The 24,878-nt window shown below is 45.4% G+C and overlaps 1 protein-coding gene across 2 annotated transcripts; it reads left to right on the forward strand.

Moving 5' to 3' along the window:
• Positions 1-7,025: 7,025 nt before the first annotated feature.
• Positions 7,026-22,513, forward strand: LOC135905036 (serine/arginine-rich splicing factor 7-like). 2 transcript variants are annotated; one of them, XM_070520926.1, is made up of 2 exons: positions 7,026-7,713; positions 22,412-22,513. In XM_070520926.1, the coding sequence occupies exons 1-2, from the start codon at positions 7,348-7,350 to the stop codon at positions 22,490-22,492; spliced, it is 447 nt and encodes a 148-aa protein (XP_070377027.1). In that variant the 5' UTR covers positions 7,026-7,347; the 3' UTR covers positions 22,493-22,513. The 2 variants fall into 2 exon arrangements, with proteins under 2 accessions (XP_070377027.1, XP_065292111.1); XM_065436039.1 differs by lacking the exon at positions 22,412-22,513 and adding an exon at positions 12,610-12,702.
• Positions 22,514-24,878: the final 2,365 nt, after the last annotated feature.

Here is a 24,878-nt window from a genome sequence, read left to right on the forward strand (position 1 = left end):
GTTGTTTCAAATGTGGAGTGCGTACAATAAAAGAAAACTCTCTATTGAACCAACAAGCGAAGCACCGAACAGCTGTCGCACATAGCGACGCCACATGCATTGCAGGCTCAATTGACGTCAAGAGACACGACAATTTACTAGACATACAGATATATGTCCCTGACGCGGAAATTGGTCCTATGTGTTACGTTTTTGCTGAACTGTACGATGGAACAGATTGGAACAGGAGTTGGCCTTGCAAAGGAATGCCGTGATGTATTTTTTATCATCCAGAAAATAGCTGAAAAGCGCGCCATCGGACCGTCGCAAACGTGCTTAGCTAGCAACTAGAATAGTGATGGTGTGAGACGCCACGCTTTGAAGTGTCACTGATGCTCTGGACATTGGCATCGGCTCGTTCAGAAGAGTGTGTAGAGACTTCCTCACTTCAAAGCAGGTTAACGTTTGCCAGCGACGCTTCACCGCTTAGCTTTACATGAGCTGAGGTTATGTTTGCGGTAGTACTTTTCTAACAACAACAACAACGAAAGAAAAGAGTGACATCAAGCCTTGTCTGTATTAGGAAAGATGTGACCTACATGTACATCACCCGAAACGAAAGCATCAGCAGCGACCTGTGCGGACATTATGAACAGAGTACTATGTATGCTGGCTAGTTCGCGATATGCTTGTGAAAGAAGGTTATCGAATTATTTGTTGCCAATAAAGTCGCCAACTTAGTTGAATTTGGGTTCTATGGTACCCGTGTACTTAGATTTAGGTGCACGTTAAAGAACCCCCAGGTGGCCGAAATTTCCGGAGTCGTCCACTACGGCGTGCCTCATAATCAGAAAGTGGTTTTGGCACGTAAAATGCTATTACTATTATTATTATTATTATTATTATTATTATTATTATTATTATTATTAGTTCTATGGTATGACAAATGTTCTGGAGAACTCCTGAAGATGGGGGAATGTGCATGAAAGGAAAAACTGTCGTCCAATTGATGACAGCTTGAAGCTGCAATTATTCCCGATACGAATTTATCCAATAGAAAACTTTGCATTTGAATGTGTCGGTATTGTGCGTCCTTTGTACCTTCGTGCTACAGTCGGGTGGATGACATTGTCTCTGTCATGACCCTTCTTCCATCTTGCGGGCTACCACAGAACTGATTTATCGTATTCTGTATCCCGGTGCTTTGACTTTTCGGTTATTTGGGCATCGATCTGGGATGTGTTTGCCGCGTGGTAAAATCAGATGGTGAACCTACTGCCATGAAAAGCCGTTGGTCCCAAGTTCGATCTCGCGTCCAGGGCGAATTTTTTTCAACTGCGAAATGTCTTTCGGAGAAATTGGTATTCATGTTTTGTATGTTTGCGCTACAAATGCATGAACGACAATTTTCGTACCGTTCATTAGTATGGTGTATTCGCTAGAGCTCAATTAAACAAAAAAATGAATGAGGCATGAAAACGGCAAGACATGCTTACAGACATGAGCATTGAAAGGTATGTAATTTTTCAAGTGTAAGACATAAAATGATAACAACAGCTATCTCAGCAGAAATAGTAAGCACAGTGCGGTGTTGCGATGTAATCTGCTATGCGCAGCGCAGGACTTGACGTTGATAAATACTTTTCTCTAGTATATGCCAACTCCACGCTATTCTTGAGTGCACCAAAGAAATGCGCAGCCGGTATTCTTTGATGCTTGTATATGTGCATTACATTTGAATTTAGCAAGAAGGTAGAGTTCATTTTTGTAGCTTGTGCAACGACCAACCAAGACAGCAACACTGTGCGAGCGAGGAGAACAACGCGCTACGCAAGCCTGGCTATAAATACGTTCCCTTGTTATCAATAAATAAATCTTCTCGTGGCCACGACCGTGTGCATTACGCACGATACATGGTGCCAGAAGTGTTGCTCGCTCACGGGACCATTAGCGACCTACGCCCACTTGAGCAACTGTAAGCGGGCCACAGCGCTGCGGCGTCCTGGCAGACATACAAGCAACGCATCGAGCTGTATCTGATAACAACTGAGTCCACGAAACTACGCAGTAAGGAGCAGAAAACCCGCCGTGGTTGCTCAGTGGCTATCGTGTTGGGCTGCTGAGCACGAGGTCGCGGAATCGAATCCCGGCCACAGCGGCCGCATTTCGATAGGGGCGAAATGCGAAAACACCCGTGTGCTTAGATTTAGGTGCACCTTAAAGAACCCCAGGTGGTCGAAATTTCCGGAGTCCTCCACTACGGCGTGCCTCATAATCAGAAAGTGGTTTTGGCACGTAAAACCTCATAATTTAATTTAAGGAGCAGAAAGCACCACTTTTTCGCACGTTGCGGTTGAAGACGCAATTAACGTGTTTAGTACTCTGAGCCTATCATGGTAGGAAGCTAAAAAATATGACGTTTTGGTTAAAGCATTTCAAAACTACTGCTTGCCTAAGCGTATTGAAACTTACGAGCGATGTGTGTTTCGCTCGCGTTGTCAGGCACACTGAGAGCCATTCGAACAGTTCTTTCGGGATCTGCAACTAAAAGCAAGAACGTACCACTTCGGGGATTGCTGGGGGATCAAGTCGCCTATGGCATTTTCAGCATTTCCCTGCGAGAAAAACTTCTTCGAAGGAGAGACCTGACCCTGGCCACAGCAGTGGAATGCTGCAAAGCTGAGGAACATGCGGAATCGCAAAATAGGGCTTGGACGTAGGGAAACAAGGCTGAACCTGTTTTACGAACGCAAGCTAAACACGGTCGCCAAAAATCCCGTTACTGCAACTTCTCGCACGCCCCAAGGAAGTGTCCGGCGTAAAGGAAAACATGCAACAAGTGCACGAAGCCTAATGACTTCGCCACCTGCTGTACGAGCAAGCGAGCAGCCGTTGATGACGTTGTCGAAGAAGCGGAGAGCGACAGTGACTTCGACGTTGTGGAGATCAAGACGACCGAAAGTAAGCGTGGCCCCGAAAGTCGCTACTGGATTGTAACAACGATTATTCAGGGAACTGATTTGCAGCTGAAGGTCGACATGGGAGCGTAGGCTAACTTGTTGCCGCGTCCGCTATTCAAAAGGCCCGGAACTAGGCAGCAGCCGTACCCCACGAGGAGCATCTTGGGACATTACGGGGGCGGCGAAATACCCCACAGTGGGAAGGTTCACCTCACCGTGCAGTTAGACAAACGGCATGTGTTGCTTGAGTACTTCATAGCAAAGAAGCAAGTCATCCTGGGCCTCGGGGCAATTGAGCAACTTGGTCTCGTCAACAGTGTGAACGCGGTGGAAAGCACCGAGGCATACGGAAGCCTAAAGCAGGCATTTTCAAGGCTATTCCCTAGAATTCGCAGGACGCGGCACGAGTACAAAATGGTGAACGAAGGAATGTTTGATCTTTAATAGCGCAAGGGTCAGGTATGGCCAAAAAGGGCCAATGCAAAAAAGGGCTTCGAAAGGACGCTGTCCCTGTGGTACAGCCAACCCGGCGTGTGCTTTACACCATCAAGAAGCCGCTTAAGAAAACTCTACCGGATGAATACTGCGAACATCATCGAGAAGGTGGAAGAACCGTCAGACTGGATAAGTCCCTTGGTTATTGTGAGGAATAAAAAGGGAGACTTAGGAGTATGTATGGACACGCGGGCAATGATTGGGTGGTGAAGAGAGAGCACTTTCAGTTGCCATGCCGGGAAGAAATCGAAGCGCATGCAAATCGAATCGATAGCGCATGCAAAGTATTTCACCAGACTCGATGCAAAGGGCGGGTTCCACCAAATTCGTCTCGGCAAAAAAACTTCAGAAATCTGAACATTCAGTTCGCCGTTTGGTCATTATCGATATCTCAGACTGCGGTTCGGTATTGTATCTGCACCTGAAGTTTTCCAGCGTACAATGAGCCAGATATTTGACGACCTCTCGGGAACACATGTGTACGTTGACGATGTACTAGTGCTAGTGTGGGATTCTACGCGAAACGAAACCGATGAACGCCTGTATAAAACGCTAGAAAGGGCACAGGCAGAGGGCCTAACTTTGAATGCTGAAAAGTGCATTTTTGGGTGTACTGAAGTCAGCTTCTTGGGTGATAAGATTAGTTCCAAAGGTATTGAGCCAAATCCCGACCTGATAAAGTGCCTTTAAAACTACTCTCCGCCAACTACCAAGAAAGACGCTCAACGCTTGCAGGGCACCGTGAACTATTTGGGGAAATATTTACTATTGTTGTGAGGTCACACTTAGGCTTTGCGCAGCTTGTTTAGGAATGATACAGTTTTCGAGTGGACGGATGCTCACGAGCGTGAGGGGAGGCAGCTCAAAATGGTGCTGACGGAAGCACCCGTCCCGGCTAAATTTAATCCCGAAGTTCACACGATACTGTCGACGGACCCGTCAGCGTTTGCGCTCAGAGCAGTGGTTTTCCAAAAACATGGGCTAGGCTGGCGCCCGATAGGCTACGCATCGCGGACACTCACACAAACTGAGCGAAGGTACGCCCAAATAGAAAAAGAGGCTCTGGGCATAACATTCGGCTGTGAAAAGTTCAATGATTATGTTATTGGAAGGCATGTCGTTATCGAAACCGACAACAACCCATTATTGGCAATTTCAAAGAAAAGTAGGCGACATTACACGCCGTCTGCAAGCAATATTTCTTCGGCTGCTGAAGTGCGAGTTTGAGTTGCAGTATGTTCCAGGCAGCAAACTGGTTGTTACTGACACCTTGTCCCGAATCTCAGGAAAAACCAGAAAACGGCAGAACGGACGTTGAAGTTCATGCCATGGGCGCCCTGAATGCCGTTGTTGGACCAGCCACCCTATCCCTTCTGCCGGCAGCAAAGGCCAGTAATGCAACGGCGCAAGACGTTATCTACAGCCTGCAGTCGTCAATACCTGTAGAAGGTGACCTAAAGTCCTTCGCACAATAACTTTTTGTAGTCAACGGAGTACTCCTCAAGGCAACCAAAGTAGTCATACCTGCAAGCAAGCGAACAGAGATGCTGCGACGAGTGCATCAAGGGCATCGCGGCTTAGGAAACTGCAAATCGAGGGGGCGCAAGTTGTTGTACTGGCCAGGAATGTCAACAGATATTATTGCCGATATCATCGACAGCTGTGACGTTTGCAAGACGTTTGCTTATCGACGTCCTGACGAGCCCCTGTGCCAGCGCACCATTCCACACAGGCCATAGGCCAGAGTTGGTACAGATCTTTTTCAACATGTCGGATAGCATGTTTTGGTTGTCTTTGACGCCTACTCTAATTTTCCAGAAGTCGAGCACCTGAAGGGGACCTCTGCAACGACTGTCATTCATAAACAACGTCAGATCTTTCCAAGGCATAGATTACCACTAGAAGTTTGCAGTGAAGGTGGCCCGCAGTTTGCGGTAAAAGAGTTTAAACATTTTGCAGCTCGTTATGGGGACTTTGTGCATACGATTTCAAGTCCTCATTTTCCCAGGTCCAATGGACTCGCTCAGAAGGCCCTAAAAGTGCTCAAGCGGCTTCTGGGCAAGACTGAGAGCAAGCAAGAGTACGTCTATTTGGGCCTTCGCAACTACAGGATGTGTCCTCTCGAGTGGCCGATCACCATTGGAACTGCTAATGCGCCAAAGTCTCAGAACGCTACTTCCAGATTTTTTCATCGTCGTTGTCAGGTCCCGTCCAACGACCTGTTAAATAAAGGAGCGTAGCAATACCACTAGCTCCACTACAGAAGGCAGACGTCATCCACATCCTCGGAAATGGTAGATGGGAAATCAAGACGCAAGTGCAAGACCTCGTGGCCCCAATGTCGTACACCGTTCTGACAGAGGATGGTCGGATTTCGCCTTGAAATAGACAGCACCTTCGCAAAAGACTAGAAGCGTTCCACCGAGATATCTATTACCAGGCGGACGACTGCGATGACGCCCCCGATTCATCTTCGAGCGCAGTCTCGCAGCAGCGGCCAGAATCTCCACAGGCCACACAGGATCGGCCACCAGCAGGCACACCAGTCCCGCCCAACATTTCAGATTTAATGAGACGATCTACCAGAGCGCGAAGACCCCCAGATCGCCTGGCCTACACGCACGGAGTCCAGCAGACGGAAACAGCCTAGGAGTGTCGGCTGCTACTCAGCGATGTTGAGTGCTTTCCGTGTTTTCAGTGTTTTCATTGTTCAGAAAAAAAAGGAGGATGTAACGGCCAACGAAAACAGCAAGACTGTGCGAACGAGGAGAGCAACGTGGTGCGGAAGCGCGGCTATAAATACATTCCCTTGTTACAATAAAGGAATCTTCTTGTGGCCACCACCGTGTGCATTCCGCTCGATACGGCTTGTAAGAAAGCACCGTAACGGCATCAAGCAGATGGAGGGGAACTAAGAATCCGAAGGTTCGGAATCTCGTCTAGCTCTCAAATATGCGCAGGAGAAGCTCACGATAGAATGTTCCCATTTGATGAAGTAAGGGTACTACTCCTGTAGCGGCAAATTAACAATTGCGTTATCGTTATTAAGGTATTCACTTAAAAGAGTGGTGCACCGTGAGTCATAGACCACATTACTCGCATTATTGATTTTTTGCCGGATATACGGGTTATTGACGTCCGTTCTTGTGATAGAAGAAGGCATCATTAAAAGCGCGAATGGACTAATGTGTATCATAGCTGTCATTTTACATAAAGGCGAAATTGGCCTCAGTCTAGTAATGATGCCGATTGAACGTAGAAAAATGGCTTCTGCCGTTATCAACGTGACGGGACCAGTTTAGATTTTCTTCGAGTAAAACACCAAGAAATATATGCAATGTAAAGCGCTCTATTACTTTACCGCGAAGTTTCAGATACTTCTTGGTCTGATGCACTTGTTTCGAGGCGGAAAATGATGTATATAGTTTTAATGTTCAGTTCTAGTTTATTACCACTAAGCCACTATGAGTATGGCAAACCAGTTCTATGGAAGCGCGCAAGGTGGATGAAAATTCATGAGAGGAAAAAAATGTTATCCACCCGAGGGAAGGTCGACGAAGTGACGAGCGCGCGGACGTGCGTTGCATGGGCTCAGCAAATTTCGAGTTTTTCGACCCTTGAAACCCCATCGGACCATCGAAATTTTGGTTGGTATCGACGTCGGAACTGAAGAGGACCAATAGGATACCACTTTCAAGCTGGTGGGTCCAATATTTTGGATTTTATCGGTATTTGAAGTTTCCACGCGGTCGGCCGCCCAGCCAAGCCTAACGCCAGTACGGGGCTCCGCGGCATCCCCGGCCTCGGCCCGAGGAGTAAATTGCCCGGAACGATGTCCGCATCTACCAACCTGATCGTAGACTAACCCTCAGCTAGAGGACCAGCCAGAAATTCGACAGAAGCCCAAGAAAACATGGAAGAGGACTTTATTGAAGCCACCGAGGCTGACCCCGTGCAAGACCGAGACTATAAGCAGCGCCTCAAGACGGCTGAGGAGCTGCGGGGGAGACCGACTCAAAAAGGCCAGCGGCGCAGCCGTAGCCGAAGCCGGAGCCGAGCACGGAGGCCACGTTGGTTCGGGGAGGAAGACTCGGACCAGGGCCAAGGCGGCGGTGGCAGTGGACACAAATCACGGAGCCGAAGCCGCAACCGGAGCAGGAGCCAGAGTCGAGACTCCATCAGGGCCGAATCCTACCCTCCCCTGGCGAAGCAGACCAGCGGCCCGGGCCAGTGGCAGGGGCAGCAGCAGCAACTTCAGCAGAAGAGCAGTGGAGTCAAGGTGAGCTGGAGAGCGGACCCTCCCAAATCGCTAGCGCCGCACTCGGGGCAAAACACCCGCAAACAAAACAACAACATGCAGGCAAACTACGATAGAATCATAGAGGAAAACAAGGTGCTAAAGCGAGAGCTAGAGCTCAGCTGTCAGGAGATGCGCGAGCTTAAGAAAAGACTTGACTACCTAAGAAGGGAGACGCAATGGCAAAGGCAGGAAGGGTGTTCGCCCGTCAGGTCGCCGCCGCCGCCGCCGGCTGAGCAGCCCGCACAACAGCAACAAGCAGAAGAACAGAGCTTCAAAGATGAAGTGCGAAATTTCATGGCAGCTATGCAGTACCAAGTTCAACAAATACAGAAGAAGGTAGCGCTGCAGGATCAGAGCTTCCGTAATTACGCGAAGGGTAAAAACACCCAGAAAACCATTAACGATGCCAGAGATAGGCTATATAACGAAAGACGATTTGGCTCAGAAGCCCAAGGGACAAATGCTAGTAACTCCGCAACATGGCAGGACCTAACCAATTAGAGATATGGCAATGGAACTGCAGGGGTTTCAGGCACAAGCAGGCACTCCTGCAGCAATTCATTTATACGAAAGGCACACCACATGATATAATTATGCTTCAAGACACTAATTGCGCACCCATGCTGCGAGGGTACAAGTGCCAAGAGAGCACACGAGCCGCAACCCTACTTAGCAACAAAATTATTGCCATCGCCCATGACGAGATTGATGATACACAGGTTGAACATGTAATAAAAGAGGTTATATCTAAGAAGAAAAGGAAAGCCAGGAGCACCTTCATAGTAAACCTATACAGCCCCCCAAGGCAGAAGAAAGCACATTTCATTCAGCTCTTCGCCGGGGCGAGCAAGCTGGTCGGGCAGAACACCCTAATTATAGCAGGAGATTTTAACGCTAAGAGTCCGAGTTTCGGCTACCCCAAAGACAAAAAGAAGGGGTGAAATATCTGTGTAGCTGCAGAGAGCATCAGATGCGAGCTCCTTACGGATGAAAATCAACCAACTAGAAGGGGCAACAGCGTTAGCCCAGAGACGTGTCCCGACCTAACCTTCGTCGAAGGAGCAAAGCAAGTAGAATGAGAGAACCTGCGAGAAAACCTTGGCAGTGACCATCACATTATAAGAAGAAGCACGGTAGCAGAAAATGTCAAGATTGGCACAGCTGGCCTCATGGATTGGGACGCCTTTAGACACCCCTGCCGGCAGCTGGAGGGCAACATCACCTCGATAGAGGAGTGATGCCAACAACTTAAAGAAATACAGGAAATGTATACCAAGGAGGTAGATCGAACCGAAGAAACACCAGAGGTAGACAAGTGGCTACTCAACCTACGGGAGGCAAGACGCGGTCTCATCAGAAGGTAGAAAAGGCAGAAATTACAGAAGAAAATAGCTGCGGTAACACTCCAAGCAGAAGACTACGCAACACACCTAGCCAGGCAAGGGTGGCAACAGTCCAGCGCCTCGCTGAATGGGACACTTAGCACGGCTAAAACATGGCGTATTCTTAAGGCTCTAATGGACCCTACCAAGACTAAAGCAGAAAGCGGCAAAGCAATTCAAAGGCTAGTGCACCAATATCAGGGAACAGACGAGCAGCTCCTCGATGAAGTCAGAACCAAATGCTACGGCACTGATGAACCCAAGGGATATGAAGGAGATTATCTCGGAGAAGACAAGTCAGATATGGACAAGCCTATCACCAAAGAGGAAATCACCGCGGCAATGAGAGCCATCACGAAAAACACAGCGGCAGGAGCAGATCGAATAACAAACTGTCTCAGATCAGCTGACGGCCTACCTCAACAAGCTTTGGAAAGAAGGAAAGATACCAGGCGAGTGGAAACATGCTGTAGTAGTCATGATTCCCAAACCAAGCAAGAAGCTGCAGATCAAGAATCTCAGACCAATCTCTCTCACTTCTTGCCTTGGAAAATTGTGCAAGAGGATCGTCACGAAACGCATCCAGCAACACCTAGAAAACAAGAGGCTCTATCCAGACATGTTCGGCTTCAGAGCGAACCTCTCGATGCAGGACGTGCGTCCGCAACTTAAAGAAGAGGTCCTAGAGACAATTCCCAAGAATGGGGAAAACGTAGTCATGGCACTTGATTTAACAGGTGCTTTTGACAACGTTAGCCACGCCGCTATAATGGAGGGGCTAATTAACACCAACTGCGGGAGAAGAATCCATGACTATGTCAAAGACTTCCTGACCAACAGAACGGCCTCAGTGGGACTAGGGGAGTTGAGGAGTGGTGTCTTCACCACCCCAAGCAAAGGCACACCCCAGTGCTCGGTCATCTTGCCCATACTCTTTAATGTGGCGATGATCGGCCTAGCAGAAAGACTCAGCAGAATCCAGGGCATCCAGCAGGCGATGTACGCAGATGACATCACCATCTGGGCGAACCATGGATCCCTGGGAGAGAAACAGGAGAAGCTACAACAAGTAGCAAACTGCGTAGAAAGATACGTGAAGGAAAGAGGACTAGCCTGCTCTACAGAGAAGTCTTAGCTACTGAGGGTAGGAAGACACCCCACTGATGCACCACTCGAGGTGAAACTGGAGGGGCAATACATCCCGGAGAGGAACATGATAAGAGTCCTGGGAATGTGGCTACAAGCAAGCAGGAAATGCAGCCACACACTCAGCCTGCTAAGCAAGTCGGCTGAACAGGTAGGCAGAATGATAACCAGAGTCTCCCACCGAAGCCATGGGATGAAAGAAGACGACGCGCTAAAACTCGTCAGAAGCCTCATATTCAGCAGGGTAATCTACTCGCTGGCATACCACCCCATGATCAAGAGTGAAACGGAACAAGCAGAGACAATCCTGCGGAAGGCCTTCAAGACGGCACTTCACCTACCAAGAAACCCACCGAACGACAAGCTGCTACAGCTAGGAATTAGCAACACCTTCGCCGGACTAGCAGAAGCACAGCTTGGAACACAGTTTCACCGACTCAGAGACACGGCTATCGGAAGAGCGCTCCTGACAAGGTTAGGTCGCGACCCAAGGAGGCATCACGATCGATCCGCCGATATACCCGACGAGATCCGTAAGAACCTGCAGGTCAATCCATTCCGAAAAACATGGATCCAAATCTCCACCCGGCCAGAAGGCAGGCGCGGGCAGATTATGTGGAAAGGCATTTAGCCAAGCTACAAAACACGGTTTTCACGGATGCAACACTGTATCTATGGAATAGACATACAACTTATATTGAGGCAGCTTCGGTAGTGGTTGACAACGCAGGCAAGCTAATCACCTGCGCAATACAAGTAGCGCCAGGATAGTGGAAGCGGAGGAAGTCGCTGTTGCGCTGGTAGCGGCTGAGAGCTATCGAAAAGACAAATCAATGGTCATTTTAAAGGATTCAAAAGAGACATGCAGGAACTACACAAAGGGTAGAATCTGCAGGGCTGCCTTAGCTATCCTCCGCAAGGCAGAACACCTCAGACACACCGCAACCCACAAACTAATCTGGATTCCGGCACACACGGGGATAGAAGGAAATGAGAAGGCAGACAGGTTGGCTCGCGAGATCACGTACCGAGTCGAGCGGCCACAAGCCCTGGGACAGCACTTCACCGTGGAGATCGGCTATCCAGAGTTACTGAACTACCACAGAGCCAAGAGAATTGGATACTCTCCGCCACACAAAGCCTTAGCACAGCAAGAAGCAGCTAGTTGGCGGAGGCTGCAAAGGGGAACCTTCTCTAACCCACATATAGTAAGCAAAATGTATCCTACACAATTTAGGAACACTTGCCCGTGGTGCGGGGCAACCCCCACGCTTTACCATATAACCGGGGAGTGTAAACGTAACTACACATTCCACCAACACAAAACCCCGAGTGTGGAGCAGTGGGAGAGCCGGCTCACCAGCTGCGAGCTCGCCGCCCAAAGGGCCATGGTGCAGCATGCAAGCGAAGCAGCGTGGCTCAGTGGAGCCCTAGACTAAGGGCGCAACCCTGCTAAGAAGGTCAAGCGCCTGCAGCGATGAAGACGAAGACCGAACGCTAAACCCTTAATGAACCAAATAGTTTTCTTTCTCTCTCTATCCACCCGATTCCAGCATGTATGTACAATGGAAGCGCATGCGTCTTTGTTAGCAAGAAAGCTTCTCAGAGAAAAAATCTGCCCTATTCCAGGATTCCAACCCGATACCAACGCATTACCGAGGCGGTCGCCGTACCATCTCAGCTAACCAGAAGGCTAGCAGATGGCAGAGCGAGGGCAAATTATTCGACAAGTGGAAGCAGTGGGCCAGTGATTACGGCGAATAAGTTGTACGAAAGCCCGAAGGTGGAGGAAAGTTTAGGACCGGAAGAAATTGCACCTATCCGATTGTAGCATGAATACATAATTTTTCTTAAACTGAGAGCTTTCTGTCTGACGAACCCACATGGGTTTCCTTTATATCTTCCTGCTACATTTCAGTGGATGACAATTCTTTCCTTTCATAAAGCACTTTAATAAATTACCGAGTCATTTATTAGCCTGCATCTGACAACCTTTTTTCCTGAAAAAATAAATTTGTATTTTTGGCATCCAAAAATACACCTGGCGTAAGCGGAACCTTTAAAATCGCATTTATTGATAATAAAATGAAAGAATCGGACAGGAATCTAAGCCTGATGAAAGCTTTGTTTAATTTCTCTCAGAACTAACTTTGCACGATATGTGCGTGTGTGTAGTGGTAATGGTTAGAGGAGTGGCAATATATTGGTTAGTGAGCAGCTTCCGTAGTGCCATACTCGCGCAACGTTTTAGCAGGATGTCATGCAGAATAGAGTCAAACGCAGTTTTGAAATCGAGAAATATCCCTATAGTATATAATTTACGTTCTATATTTGGAATTTCTTTTAGAATCGCCATTTGACCGGACATCTACATCTGAAAACCATGCTCGTTCATTGTAAGTGGTATTTTTAGTGAATAAATTCCGAATTCGTGCTTTCATAACTTGATCAATGCCTTTTGATTAAATTGGGAGAACCAAGATTGGTGCGTAGTTGCTCATGTTGTGGCTGTCACCTAATTGAAATATGAGCGATACTGTCGCGATGTGCAGTTTATCAGGGAACGCACCAGCAGAGACAACAAGCTTGCATATGTCCAACAAAGGATTGCTGGTAGGTTGGAGACTTGCTTTTATTGGCTGGGCTTTTATATCATCTTCACCACATGCGCACGTATTCTCAAATTTAGTAGTAGGGTTGTAATTTAATGTTGCATGGTTGGCGCGAAGAAAACTGACTTCATTGTGTTGTGCGTGTTGTATGATACATAATTATGATTTTAAATGTGTTGAAAAGATCTACCGTTCTAGGTTTAAAAGAGTGCTCAATAAGTTTACTAGTCAGCGAAATCCATGCATATTATATACCTGCGTTCCCAATTTCAGGAACGGTGATTTGCACATTTTGCGGCAGCAGGTCGTTTAATGTTTTCTCGAGTTGGTCGAGATCATTTAGCATACCTTCAAACTTATTTTGTAATAATAATTTCGAGCTTCTCTAATAGCGCGATCCAGTTTGTTCCGAATATTTTTACATTGAGGCAAGAACTCAGATTGCCTCAATTTATGAAGGGAGAACAAAGCCTGTCTGCTTACCTGTCTCCTTCTTTTATTTGCCTAAGCTAGTGCGCTGCTAATCCGTGGCTCTCAGCATTTCTTGCTTCATTTAATTATCATTACCAGAAATGATTCGTATAGAGCTTTTTAGGGACGTTCACAAAGTAGCTGTAAGCCGCAATGGGATCCGTCAAGTGATAAATCTCGGCCTATGTAATTTCGCTGATAGATCGTTCGAAAGCTGGTATTTATTCTTTTGCTAATAACTCCAAATTTAAAAGCACGTTTGGCATGTAGTCAACGTATTTTTTTTTGCGGTGTGAAAAACACAAAAATGGGCATGCGATAGCTACCCTAAGGCATTAGAGCTCGAGCTTTTATTACGCGCACTTGTGTCATAAAACACAAGTGATGAAATGTTTTGGAAAGTCATGTTACTCTTGGTGGTACGCTGATCACCTTTTCTAGACCAAAAAAAACGACAAAACAGGTCAAGAAGTACTTCTTTATTGGGTTCTAACAATAAAACGTTAACTTTGAAACCACCCGCAACAAGCACAGCCAAGCCAACTTCAGCAGAATGATTCAGCCTATGTTCAAGAAAAATTGCAAATATAGGTATGCCGCAAGAAGGCGATCTGTAAATTAACACAACTACACTGCTGTGGCACGTCATCATATGATTAGTTGTGTGTATTAATGGGAAACGCATTAGCTGTGTCTAACTGCAACGCATTTTTGACATAAAAAGCTAGCGCACTTCATGTTTTTTTTTTAATTGACATTGGCGTACATTTGTATGCTGAAAGTTGGGCTGCATTTTTGTTGGTAAACGACGTCGCGGAAAAAGGTAGACTGTAGAAATATATTCTGACTTATAAAGAGCATGCAAACATGACCGTCGTTACCTTTTAAACATTGAGCCATTCAAATGCCGAATATAAAACTGTTTTTCATGTCCTGGTGCGGTAGCGGATTTCTCGAAAGCGCCCTCACTATATATATTATTTGCTTGAAAAATTGTTTGCCATTTGTAGACGTCACGTGAAAATGAATAAGAGCATGTAAAAGAGCCCTATTTTATCTTTTGGAGGTCGTCAAATATGATTACTTGATCACAAGGACGACGACTCACGAACAGTTTACCGCTTTTTGGCCTAGCTTTTGAGTGGTGGCTTAACTATTTCACAGGATTTTGAATGTATGTCAACGCGAAAGAGAAGGGATAAGACGCAAGCGTTGTGCAACGAGAAACGTCGCATTTATATTGCCTCGTTCTGTTTTGCGCTGACACACATTCAAAATGCAGCGCCAACGTTCCCAAACTACCCTCCTTGCTTTCGCCCAGGAATGACAGGAAAGACATGACGGACTGTCTACGGCTTCTTGTAATTAAGGCCAGCGCCTTAAGTGGTTCGTTGTAACGGATCAGACCCGGGGGACACGGCGTCTAGTCCAGTGAGACAAAAATCACAATTGCAGGCAAAGATGCAATAGCTGAACATGAATCAAGAAATGACAGGAAGAAAGAAAATGAAAGAAGGAAAGGAAGAATGAAAGAAAGAAAGAACAAACTAAATAGAAAAGAAAGAAAGAACACAGAAAGAAGAACGAACGAAAGAAAAAGAGGAATAAACAAAGAAAAAAAAGAACCATATAACTTTTAGGTGGAGCATTAGGTGCTCGCATGTGTCGTTGAGGAGGTCGACCTACAGCGCCGTACGCTTACTGCACACTGCGGCTCGTTATGTATTGCAAGAAGTCTGACCCCTCCGATCGTATAGTGTAATGCATTACCACGTGTGCAGCATGCTTTCAGCTTCACGTATTACAGGAGTGTAAACATGCTGCCGAACTTTTGTAAGCACTCGGACCCCAGGGGCCGCCTGCACGAAGACTTAAGAACGAAAATGATAACGAATTTAAGAACGCGTTCTACGGCGGACTGGGAGTCGTCTAGGCATTATATAAGAAGACATTCTGAAATTCGTTATTATCTTCGATATTAAATGTTTGTGCAAGCCGCCCCAGGACACAGCCAACGTAGACTCGGTACGAGGCTCGCCTCGAATCAGCTTTGGTGCGACGAGGGTAGCCAGAACCCCAAAGGGTCTATCACACATGAAACATGCTGATCGGCGTCGTTGTTGTTTCCTATCGACTATGTGGCACCTACCCACTACGGGGGATGAACCAAAAAATGGATGAGTTACTTTAACGTTTAATGAAGAATAAATTTCAGCGTCTCTATGGCCTTAGCACTGTAGAAGTTAAAATTAACTGTTGAAATAAAATGAGTAAAGTCAGATCAAATGGGCAGTAATTGATTTAAAGGTACCCAAAAAGAACAAACATACGTTTAGCAGAGCATGCCGTCGAATTCCAGAAGAAATTTTTGGACATCGAAGCTATCCTTCCTGTTACTGCCTTTTAGCATATTTTGCACATGAGCAAACTAAAGGCGTCTTCAGCAATGCCCTTCAGCAAGTGCCCGACCTTCTCAGCTTTCGTCATGTCGTGATCGGCTTTACAACAAAGCGTCAGCCCATCCTGGATGTACGAGACATAAGACTCCGTGGGGTATTTGTCACGGGAGGCCAGTTGCGGTAATTTTAAGGCCAGCTGATTTGCTAAACAACTCTGTCAACTTCTCTTTGCATTGGTCCCAGCTGGTTAGCTCCTCTTCATGTTTTTCGTAACAGGTTAGCTGGCATAAGCGTAGGGTCCCATCAGTTGATTCCACTCACGAGTTCGTTCATCGCCACCAACTCCTCAACGTCGCGCCGTCGGTCCCTCAGAATGTTCCAGGATCCTTGGGTTGCACAACCACAACCGAAGGAGACGGCGACGTAGCAGGCGATGGTGACGCCGGAAGTGGCAACGACGTTGATCCCGCATGCTCCCCGTCATTGATGGTGAGGTGATGAGGCAACGTCTACTGCGGAGCTCCGTTTCCAGCCGTAGTATCGAACACCTTCACCAATATGTTACGGGGATGTTCGTACTATAGAGAGACTGTATTTACAATATATACACAGTGTCAGTGTAGTCAGTGTAATATAGTCAGCGTAGTTAAACATGGCTGACCAGCAATGACACGCAGCAGCCAGCGTCTAGCGATCTTCTTCCTTTCTTTTCTTTTATCTTTACGTAACACTACAGTCTAAAGCAAGGCTGGATGGTCGGAGGGGAAATCGGCATAAAATGGGTGGTATTCTCATTTTCTGGTGCAATACGTCACTTACATTGCATTTTCAAAGTCCTAAGCACAAACACAGTGCTTATCCTTCTAATAAATGTAGTAGCCGAAGCTTGTATGGTGCACACCCGAGAACAAAGCACAGCCAGATTCTAATACGGGACCAACGCACATTTTATATACGGTTAAAAGCAACTTTTATTCGTACACCTGATCTTCGATTACTTAACTTGCCCAATATGCCTATTGCACGAACTACTTTTTATCGCAATATATTCAGTATGAGGTCGCCAGTTAAGCAACCCGTTATAAAAAAAGTACCTGGCAATACTGGGGGAATGCGGGAAATGGAAATAAAGATGATGAGCAAAACGAGAACGAGGTGAAAAGAGGTGTCGACGTTTTCATAATTGGATGGCAAGTACACTTGCCGAAAAGTTTGCTCTGGTTTTCACCTCGTTCTCGTTTTGCTCATCTTGTCGTCCACTTGTCGAAACGTTGGCGCCTGCTTTCATCTTATTTTCGTTTTGCTCATCGTCCGAGGTACCTGGGTGATTCTACTTGTGTGATATCTTCTAGATGATAGTTAAGCGATACGTCTGCTAGGTTTGTACACGATATGAGTACGATTACTATCGTTCAGGTTTAAATGTGATCTATACAGCCAGCGTTTCAGTTCCGTTAGATACGACTGCAAAATTTTGATAAAGGGAATAAATGTCACTAGCAATAGAAAAACAAACAGCAACGTCAACATAAACGTAGACACTAACACTTGGATGAACGGAGATGCTGCTCAGCAAAGTATTAAATGCTGATAAAAGTAGTACTTCATGAGGCACACCTCTCGTTTGCTTCTGTTTACGAGAAGGAAAGCTACTTTGAAAGCCATATAATTCCTCTGTCTCAAAAATTCATTCACCCATGTTACAATATAATCTTTAAAGTCCCTTTAAAGTCCTTTAAAGTATAAAGTTTAAAGTTTAAAGTTTGAAGTTAAAGTCCTTTAAAGTCCTTTAAAGTTTAAAGTCCTTTAAAGGCCCTGTAAACTATCTATAAAAATTGTATCTTCAATACTGTCGTAGGTTGCACATATATTAAGGTCTAAAGCCGCCTACTGTTTTAGTGCCGGGCAATGTTAATGCGACCTTCAAGGTTTGAATGAATGAATGTTTATTACATATTGAGTACAATTTCAAGAAAGATGCAGGGGCAAAAGGCGCACCGCACCTGACAGGGGGCCCTGTACCCGCAAAATATGCATGTATTATACATTATTTAGTGGTAGTTCATTGGCAGTGAGCGAAGACACATAACGTTATATATTTTTTCACATTGTACACGAGTTTACACAGAAAGCTGAGAACAACAGAGATTGTTACAGTTTGTTTACTAATTTAGACGGGGAAATAATAAAATGCTTCCTTTTCCCTTTCGTCTCCCGGTCCACAAGCAGTAAAGTACAAGTTCTACATGTAAGTTACCATAGTATACTAAAGTGCAGCATATGACCATAAACATGTATGTATGTACGTAAAACAGAAAATAAGGAAAAAAGGGGGTTATATTGTATTTATGTTGCCATAATCACTCCCTCAAATACTGTATTAGTAACAATTCCTTCACATGGTTTTTGCAGGCATCAATAGTAATATTGAAATCAATGTTATCTTCAAGCTTATTTAGAATTGTTATTTATTATGCAAAAAAAGAGGTGAGGCATGCATACAGGACACAAGAGTAGAGAAGTGGACAACACGAACGCCGACTACCAACTGAAAGGAACACTGAGGCGAAAAAATAAAGAAGACACAAAACTGATCTGCGTAAGTTTTTTGTGTTCTTTCTTTTTTCGCCTCAGTGCTCCCTTCAGTTGGTAGTCGGCGTTAGTGTTGTCCACTTCTCTACTCTTGTGTCCTGTCTGCACGCCTCACCTCTTTTTTGCATGATGAATCCTTACCAACCAGGTCAGCTTCCTCTCGTTCTAGGATTGTTAGTACTTGCTACCTGGTTGTTTGTTTACCATAGTTGGTCCTTGTATTTAGTGTCCGCTTTCTTTTTAGTCTCATATCGTAAGAACTTCATTAATGTTTTCATGTATATATAGGGTATTGTTATGTATGTGCCGTAGTAGTTTAAAATCATAAGCATCGTTAGCTTTAGGCATTAGGTATTTAAATATAATGGTTATGTGTTTAGTTCATAACATGCTCCCTGATTGTTTTTCGTTGTGCCCCTTCCGGTGGCAGTTGCCAGCCTGCTCTTCGCTATCCCTTTCCTGTTACCTGTGTATATGTGTATATGTGTGCAAAATAAATAATAATAATAATAGTTTTCATAAATGCGCAATATCTTCTTTTGTAGAATATAGAGCCTGCTGTAGTTACTTTTTGTTGTGGTACCCCATACCAATACGCCGTACGATAATCAGGAGTAGAACAGTGAAGTGTACAAGTTTTGTTTCAGCCATATAGGTAATAAGTGTGCAATTTTATGCAAGCATCCAACAGATCGGGAGAGTTTGGTACCTAAATTATTAATGTGTACATTCCATGAAAGGTGCTCTTGGAACCAAACGCCCAGAAACTTTTGCTCCTTAATCCTGGTTATCTGTTGCCCTTCAAAAGTCAAACTCTTTCCCCACTTAGTGTCTTGTTAAGTGCACAGAATATTATGTACTTTGGTTTCGCTATTAAGCTGCAGCCTATTTTCCCGGAGCCAGGTCGCGAGGAACGCAAGGAGGTGTTGGCCCTTCTCTCTAAATCTGATAGATCTGTGGACTTAAAGAAGGCGTTAGTGTCATCGGCATACATAATAAGTTCAGGAGAGTAGGGTATAGTTACAATGTCGTTAATGTAAACAAGAAATAAAAACGGTCCTAATATTGACCCCGGTGGAATTCCTTGTGTTAACTTTAGCTGTGATGACATGGCGTCTTTTATTTGCAGGTTTTGATAACGGTCACTGAAGGACTTTTTAACGAGCTCGAGTACAACTTCCCGCATACCATGTCTAGACAGTTTGTGCATTAGGATATCGCACTTTATTGAGTTAAACGCTTTCCTTTAGTGTAGAAATAAACCAAGTGTTAACTTTTTACTGTCAATGTTTGTAAGTATGCTTTCTTTAATATAGCACAACGCTTCTTCAATTTATGTTTTTTTAATCCATGTTGGCCACTAGAAAAGATTTTGTGTTTGTCAAAAAAACAAATCAGCCGTTGCTTAATCACACTTTCAAAGATTTTGGCGAAATGGGGAGCACCGATATCGGTCGGTAATTTGATGAATTATTTTATCGCCTCCTTTAAATATAGCTCTTATTCGTGCTATGTAAAGTTTATGTGGGAAAACACCGGTTGTTAGCATAAGATTAATAGAGTGAGCAATTGTCCCCGAAAGAACGTGAGATATAGACGCGAGCCAATTTCGTCAATTCGAGGGGCGACTTTACTTTTCAGCAGGCATATGGACACTTGCACTTCAGTAGGAGATGTTGGTTGCATGAATAGTGTCTGTTCTAACATGGGTATAGCTGTATTCTTAGTCTCACAATCAGTGGCATTAGGCTCTGCATAACATCCTGCATTTATGAAACGGGCATTCATTGAGCTAGCCAGATGCTCAACACAAATAGTTCTACCATTTACAGTAATTTCTTTTATATCACCAAGGTGTTTCGTTCTATTTGTTAATGCATTTACAATTTTCCACACCTTCTTAGGTTTGTCGCAAATGTTCTCAAATTTGGCTGTGTAGTAATTATTTTTAGCTTTTCGTAAATCATTGTTCAGATAATTTCGCAATATTTTATATCTACAAAACACTTCAGGATCATGGCAGCTGAGGAATTCGTGGTATGATTTATTCTTAACCTTTATACATTGATATAGACTTTTGTTTATCCAAGGCTTCCTGTATTTTTTATTTCTACGTACCACGGTTTTCTTGAGTCGAAATGCTTTGTCAAAACAGCTATAGACCATGCTAAAAAACATATTATATGCAATGTTGACATCGCTCTGCTCTAATATAACGCTCCAGTCATGCCCTTGAACTAAGCTAATGAATACCTCACGTGAGCTATCATTTATGTTTCGTAGAAAAGATACCTGCTCATCAGGCTGTATTTTCATATCGAGTAGCCAGTAGAAAAACTGGCAGATGGTCACTAATATCGGAAGAAAAAACACGCGGTTTTACATAATCTGCACTGAGGTTTATTATGCAGACATCTAATAACGCAGCACTGTGTGTAGTGATTCTAGTGGCTGTACCTATGTAATTTGGACAGGCGTACGTTGACAACAGGATCGTAAATTCTCTAGAGTACGTGTCTGAGGATTTCAGGTCAATATTTATGTCGTCCATAATGACAAATCTGCCCCTATAGAAAGCATTGTCACATTACAGCGTCTCAAAGAAACAAAGAACATATTCTTTTTTTCAAGGGGTGGCCTATAGACAACTACTGTTATTATCTTGCCAACGCGTAAGGCTAAACATTCGACATCATCATTCATGACAGATAGGTGAGGCGGCTTCGCACATATAAGTGTGTCTTTAAAATATATAGCGAGGCCCCCTCCCTTCCTTACGCTACGGCACAAATGCTCAGAATGGTACCCAGGTAGACACGGTACTTCATTTCCGTGAATCCAAGTTTCTGAGATCATTATCACGTCAAATGATACGCTACATAAGACAAGAAAGTGTGTAATCTCCTCAACTTTGTTGCTGATGCTTCTGCTATTGATATGCAGAACGCGAAAATTCTTTCCGGAGAGAGATAATTTATGATTAAAGGCATCAATCTTTTAATAATTTATCTCATTTTCTAGCTTGGCCATGGCGAAATGAGGGCCTGAAATGTTCAGAAGACGTTTACGCTCGAAAGTATGCCACTATGAATGCGCAGCCGCATCAGAACATATCGTACTCAGATCTGCTTGTGTGGCGATACGGATTACTGGCGAGCATTCATCTTTTCTTGCCAAAATTTTCCCGTTGTTTGTCCAGACAAACTTCCAGTTTTGCAGCTTTCTTTTTTTCAGATTGCGTGTGAAAGCGGCGCCTTATTACCTTGCGTGAGATTCTAGTTTACGTGAACGGGCGTCTTCGCCTTACTTCCAAGCACTGAACTGTCTATCCTTTGTTATCTGCATTTAGACAAGAACGCATTGCGTTTGCTTCGTCGCTCAAAACGAGCAATGTGTGCACCAGCAATGTGTGCACCCTGCTGCGAGCCACGTACCCAGCGACGCTTGTCAAGATCGGCTTCTTTGACAATCTCACCCACGCTCACCCCAATTTTTTTTATTGTGTGCACGGGATCATCTCCCGTCGGTGATCCTTTTATTTCTACATTATTGAGGCGCTGGTATCGGTCTACTTTTTCACACTTCTGAATGAGCCTTTCATTTTCCGCTTTCAGTGCGCTATTCTGGTTTACGATGTCATGCATTTTCTTCCTGAGCTGTTTTATGTCATCTGCTATGCCGTTTACGTCATTGCAAATGTCTGTACAGAACTATACGCTGTCCTTCAGTTCCCTCCTATCTGATCTATAGTCTCGCTTGGAATTGTCAAATGCTCTCACGAATTCACGGAGGTCATTTATATCCAAAGCATCTTTTTCAAAATCTCCACCGGTGTCTTTTGCAACTTTCTTTGTCATCACAAGCAATTTTACAAACACTTTGCGCCAGTGCGCAGAAAACAAATAACACTAAAAGATTTCTCTGAAACAAATGTCTAACCTGTAAGTGAAAGCAAAATCCTTAAACGTGTGCGTCTTTCGAAGCGCCGATACCGAACTGAGCGACAGACACGTCGTTTCAGCAATATGTCACTGACGGTTCCCTGGTGGCCTTCTTGTCTGTCGTCTCTGCGCAGATCCGTCAAGTAGGTCCGCTGGGCGCGCAGGCTGGTATCGCGACGATTTTCCGGCAATGGCGAGCAAGCCATATTGAATAAACAGATGTAAATCCAACTTGACAGGGACTCTGATTTTCATTAAAGCGAAGCTGAAAGGTTTTCCAGAAAAAATGAGTGAACATGTGTACATTATGGTTTTCAACCCTCCGAATTCGAATATCGTATCGAAATTGAGCGAAAGAAAGCGCAAATATGTTTTATTTCGACGAAAAGTGCAGCAGCGGACACGCCCAGCTCGCGCGTCTCGTTTCCGCCTGTGGTTGGTCGGGCGACCCGTGACGTCAACTTTAGCGACCGACCGCTGCCGCTCCACATGAAGCGCGGTGCCAGGTAGTTTGGTGCCGTAATGGAAAATTAAGAGGTAATAGAAAATTTAGAGAGACTGCGTTTTGCTGAAGAGTTCGGCGTTGCTTCCTACATGTACGAGCCGATTGCAAAGAGCCGGCCTCTCGAAGAAGCAAACGATGCTGGTGCGAGCAGTGCTTTCGACCAGAACGAAAGCGAAGTCTTGGGATCTCCTCGTGTTGGAAATGCTCTTTGGTGAGTATGTTTTTTGCAAAGCGATCTAGTGGTCTCGCCGATCTTTCGCCGATCTAGTGAGCTCGTTTCCGGTCAAACAACTGCAGTGTTGTGTTCCTGCATGCCTCCTCGTGGAACGTAAGCGGGGATGCGATCGTCGGCATTTGTGCGCTGTCCAAAGCTGTCGGCAACCTACAAAGACGGTTCAAACGCGTGAAAAGCTTCCCGGTTCATGCAGTACGTGTAGTGACCTTCATCTGTGCGCCATCCGCACACTACTCGTAACCGAATTCGTAAAGGCGGCGAATTCCGTCGGCTACGTGAGACGGTCGGTTTCTCGCTGTGCGCGAGAGACGGGGGGAACGTAGCGTCCTGGCGTGCGCCGGCTTTCCAGCACATGCAAACTCTACATTTGCACTGCGTTATGCTATAGCTGCATGCAGGCTGTTTTACAACACACTTGCAAATAGAAAATTCGCGGCGCTTTGCGACGAAACCTGCGTCGAGGGCGGGAAATAAACATGCACCTTCCGTTCAGCGTGCTACCATGAAGGAGCTCGCAGTAAATCAAAATCCAGGTTTGGGCGAGTTCGTGTATTCATAAGGCCTTCCAACACCAGTTATCATCAGTCAGTCCGCACTCGTGCCGTCTTTGTTTTCGTTGCTCCGATCTTTTTGCGCTGCGTTTAGAAAGCCTGCTAGTGGAAATTCTGGTGATAATCGTCGTCACGGAAGTGGTTGGAGCACAGCAGTGTTGTTCTTGAGGGCTTGAAATTCTTTCGCTTTACAGCAGCCTCCCACTTCCTTAAAAGCTTCTTGTCTTGAGGGAAGCTATAGAAGACAACATCGTGGCGGCCGCTGGTGTTCGTGCAACCGTAGGCTGCACAGAAAGACGGCATGATCGGCCCACCACATCAGTTGATGCTGCGCACGTTGACCACCACTCTACATACACACAGACGCACCAACAAAGAAATGCAGGGTCGATCGAAGCAGATTACGACGGCACGCACGCAGAAACAAGCACGGTTAGGCACGGTCGCGCAGGCTGCGAAGGAGCAAAACACTAAAGTTGACGTCACAACACCGCGGTTTCCGGTCTCCGCTCGCATCGTCAGCGTCAGCAGCAGCGCGCGGCATTCGACGGGGGGCGGAGCTACAGCGCAATTTCAACCGACGATTACGGCACTCCTATTTGAAAACAAAAACCCAAATTTGACCTACATGGTTTATAAGGTTCCCGCATCCGTATATGAGCGTCTTATTGAATTCGACAGACTCTTCAGCTTCCCTTTAAGAAACTATATGACGTACTCATGAAGCACCCTTTTATTCCGTTTCACTATAGTTGATGCTAACGCAATTTGTCTTATGGTGTTGTACACCCATGCTCGAAAGCTTTTTCAGTAACGGAATAAAGTAGGCGATCTGTCATCCATGTGGAATTTACGCATTACTTATAAAGTAGTGTAGCAACTTGCACAGCTATTTCAGAGCTTCATGTAACAATATCTTTAATTTGACATCTTAATCCAGACGTCATAATCTTTCGAGGAACCCGTATGGGTTTTCTTTGTAGCAATTGCTACGATCAGGTGGATGTCTCATTTTCCCTTTATTCAACAATATCTTTAACATCGCATTTGTTATTCCGTACGGGCCAGGTGCTGTAGTGGCAGCCTTAACATGACCTGTGCTACTTTCGAAGATGATACCTCTCTGTAGAGCGAGAATGCAGGTGCATAAACAGAAGTTTGAAGGCGCGTTGTGAGCCTCTTTTCCGATCCTTTAGCCATCAGTTCTAAGGGCTCCTACATTTCGTCTGAGTTGCACACTACTGAGTCGACATTAATGGTCATAGGGAGTCTTTTTCTAGAACGAAGGCAATTAAGCAAAGCACGTTTGT

Source organism: Dermacentor albipictus, chromosome 6 (assembly GCF_038994185.2).
Source record: "Dermacentor albipictus isolate Rhodes 1998 colony chromosome 6, USDA_Dalb.pri_finalv2, whole genome shotgun sequence".
In the NCBI taxonomy this organism is placed as follows: domain Eukaryota; kingdom Metazoa; phylum Arthropoda; class Arachnida; order Ixodida; family Ixodidae; genus Dermacentor; species Dermacentor albipictus.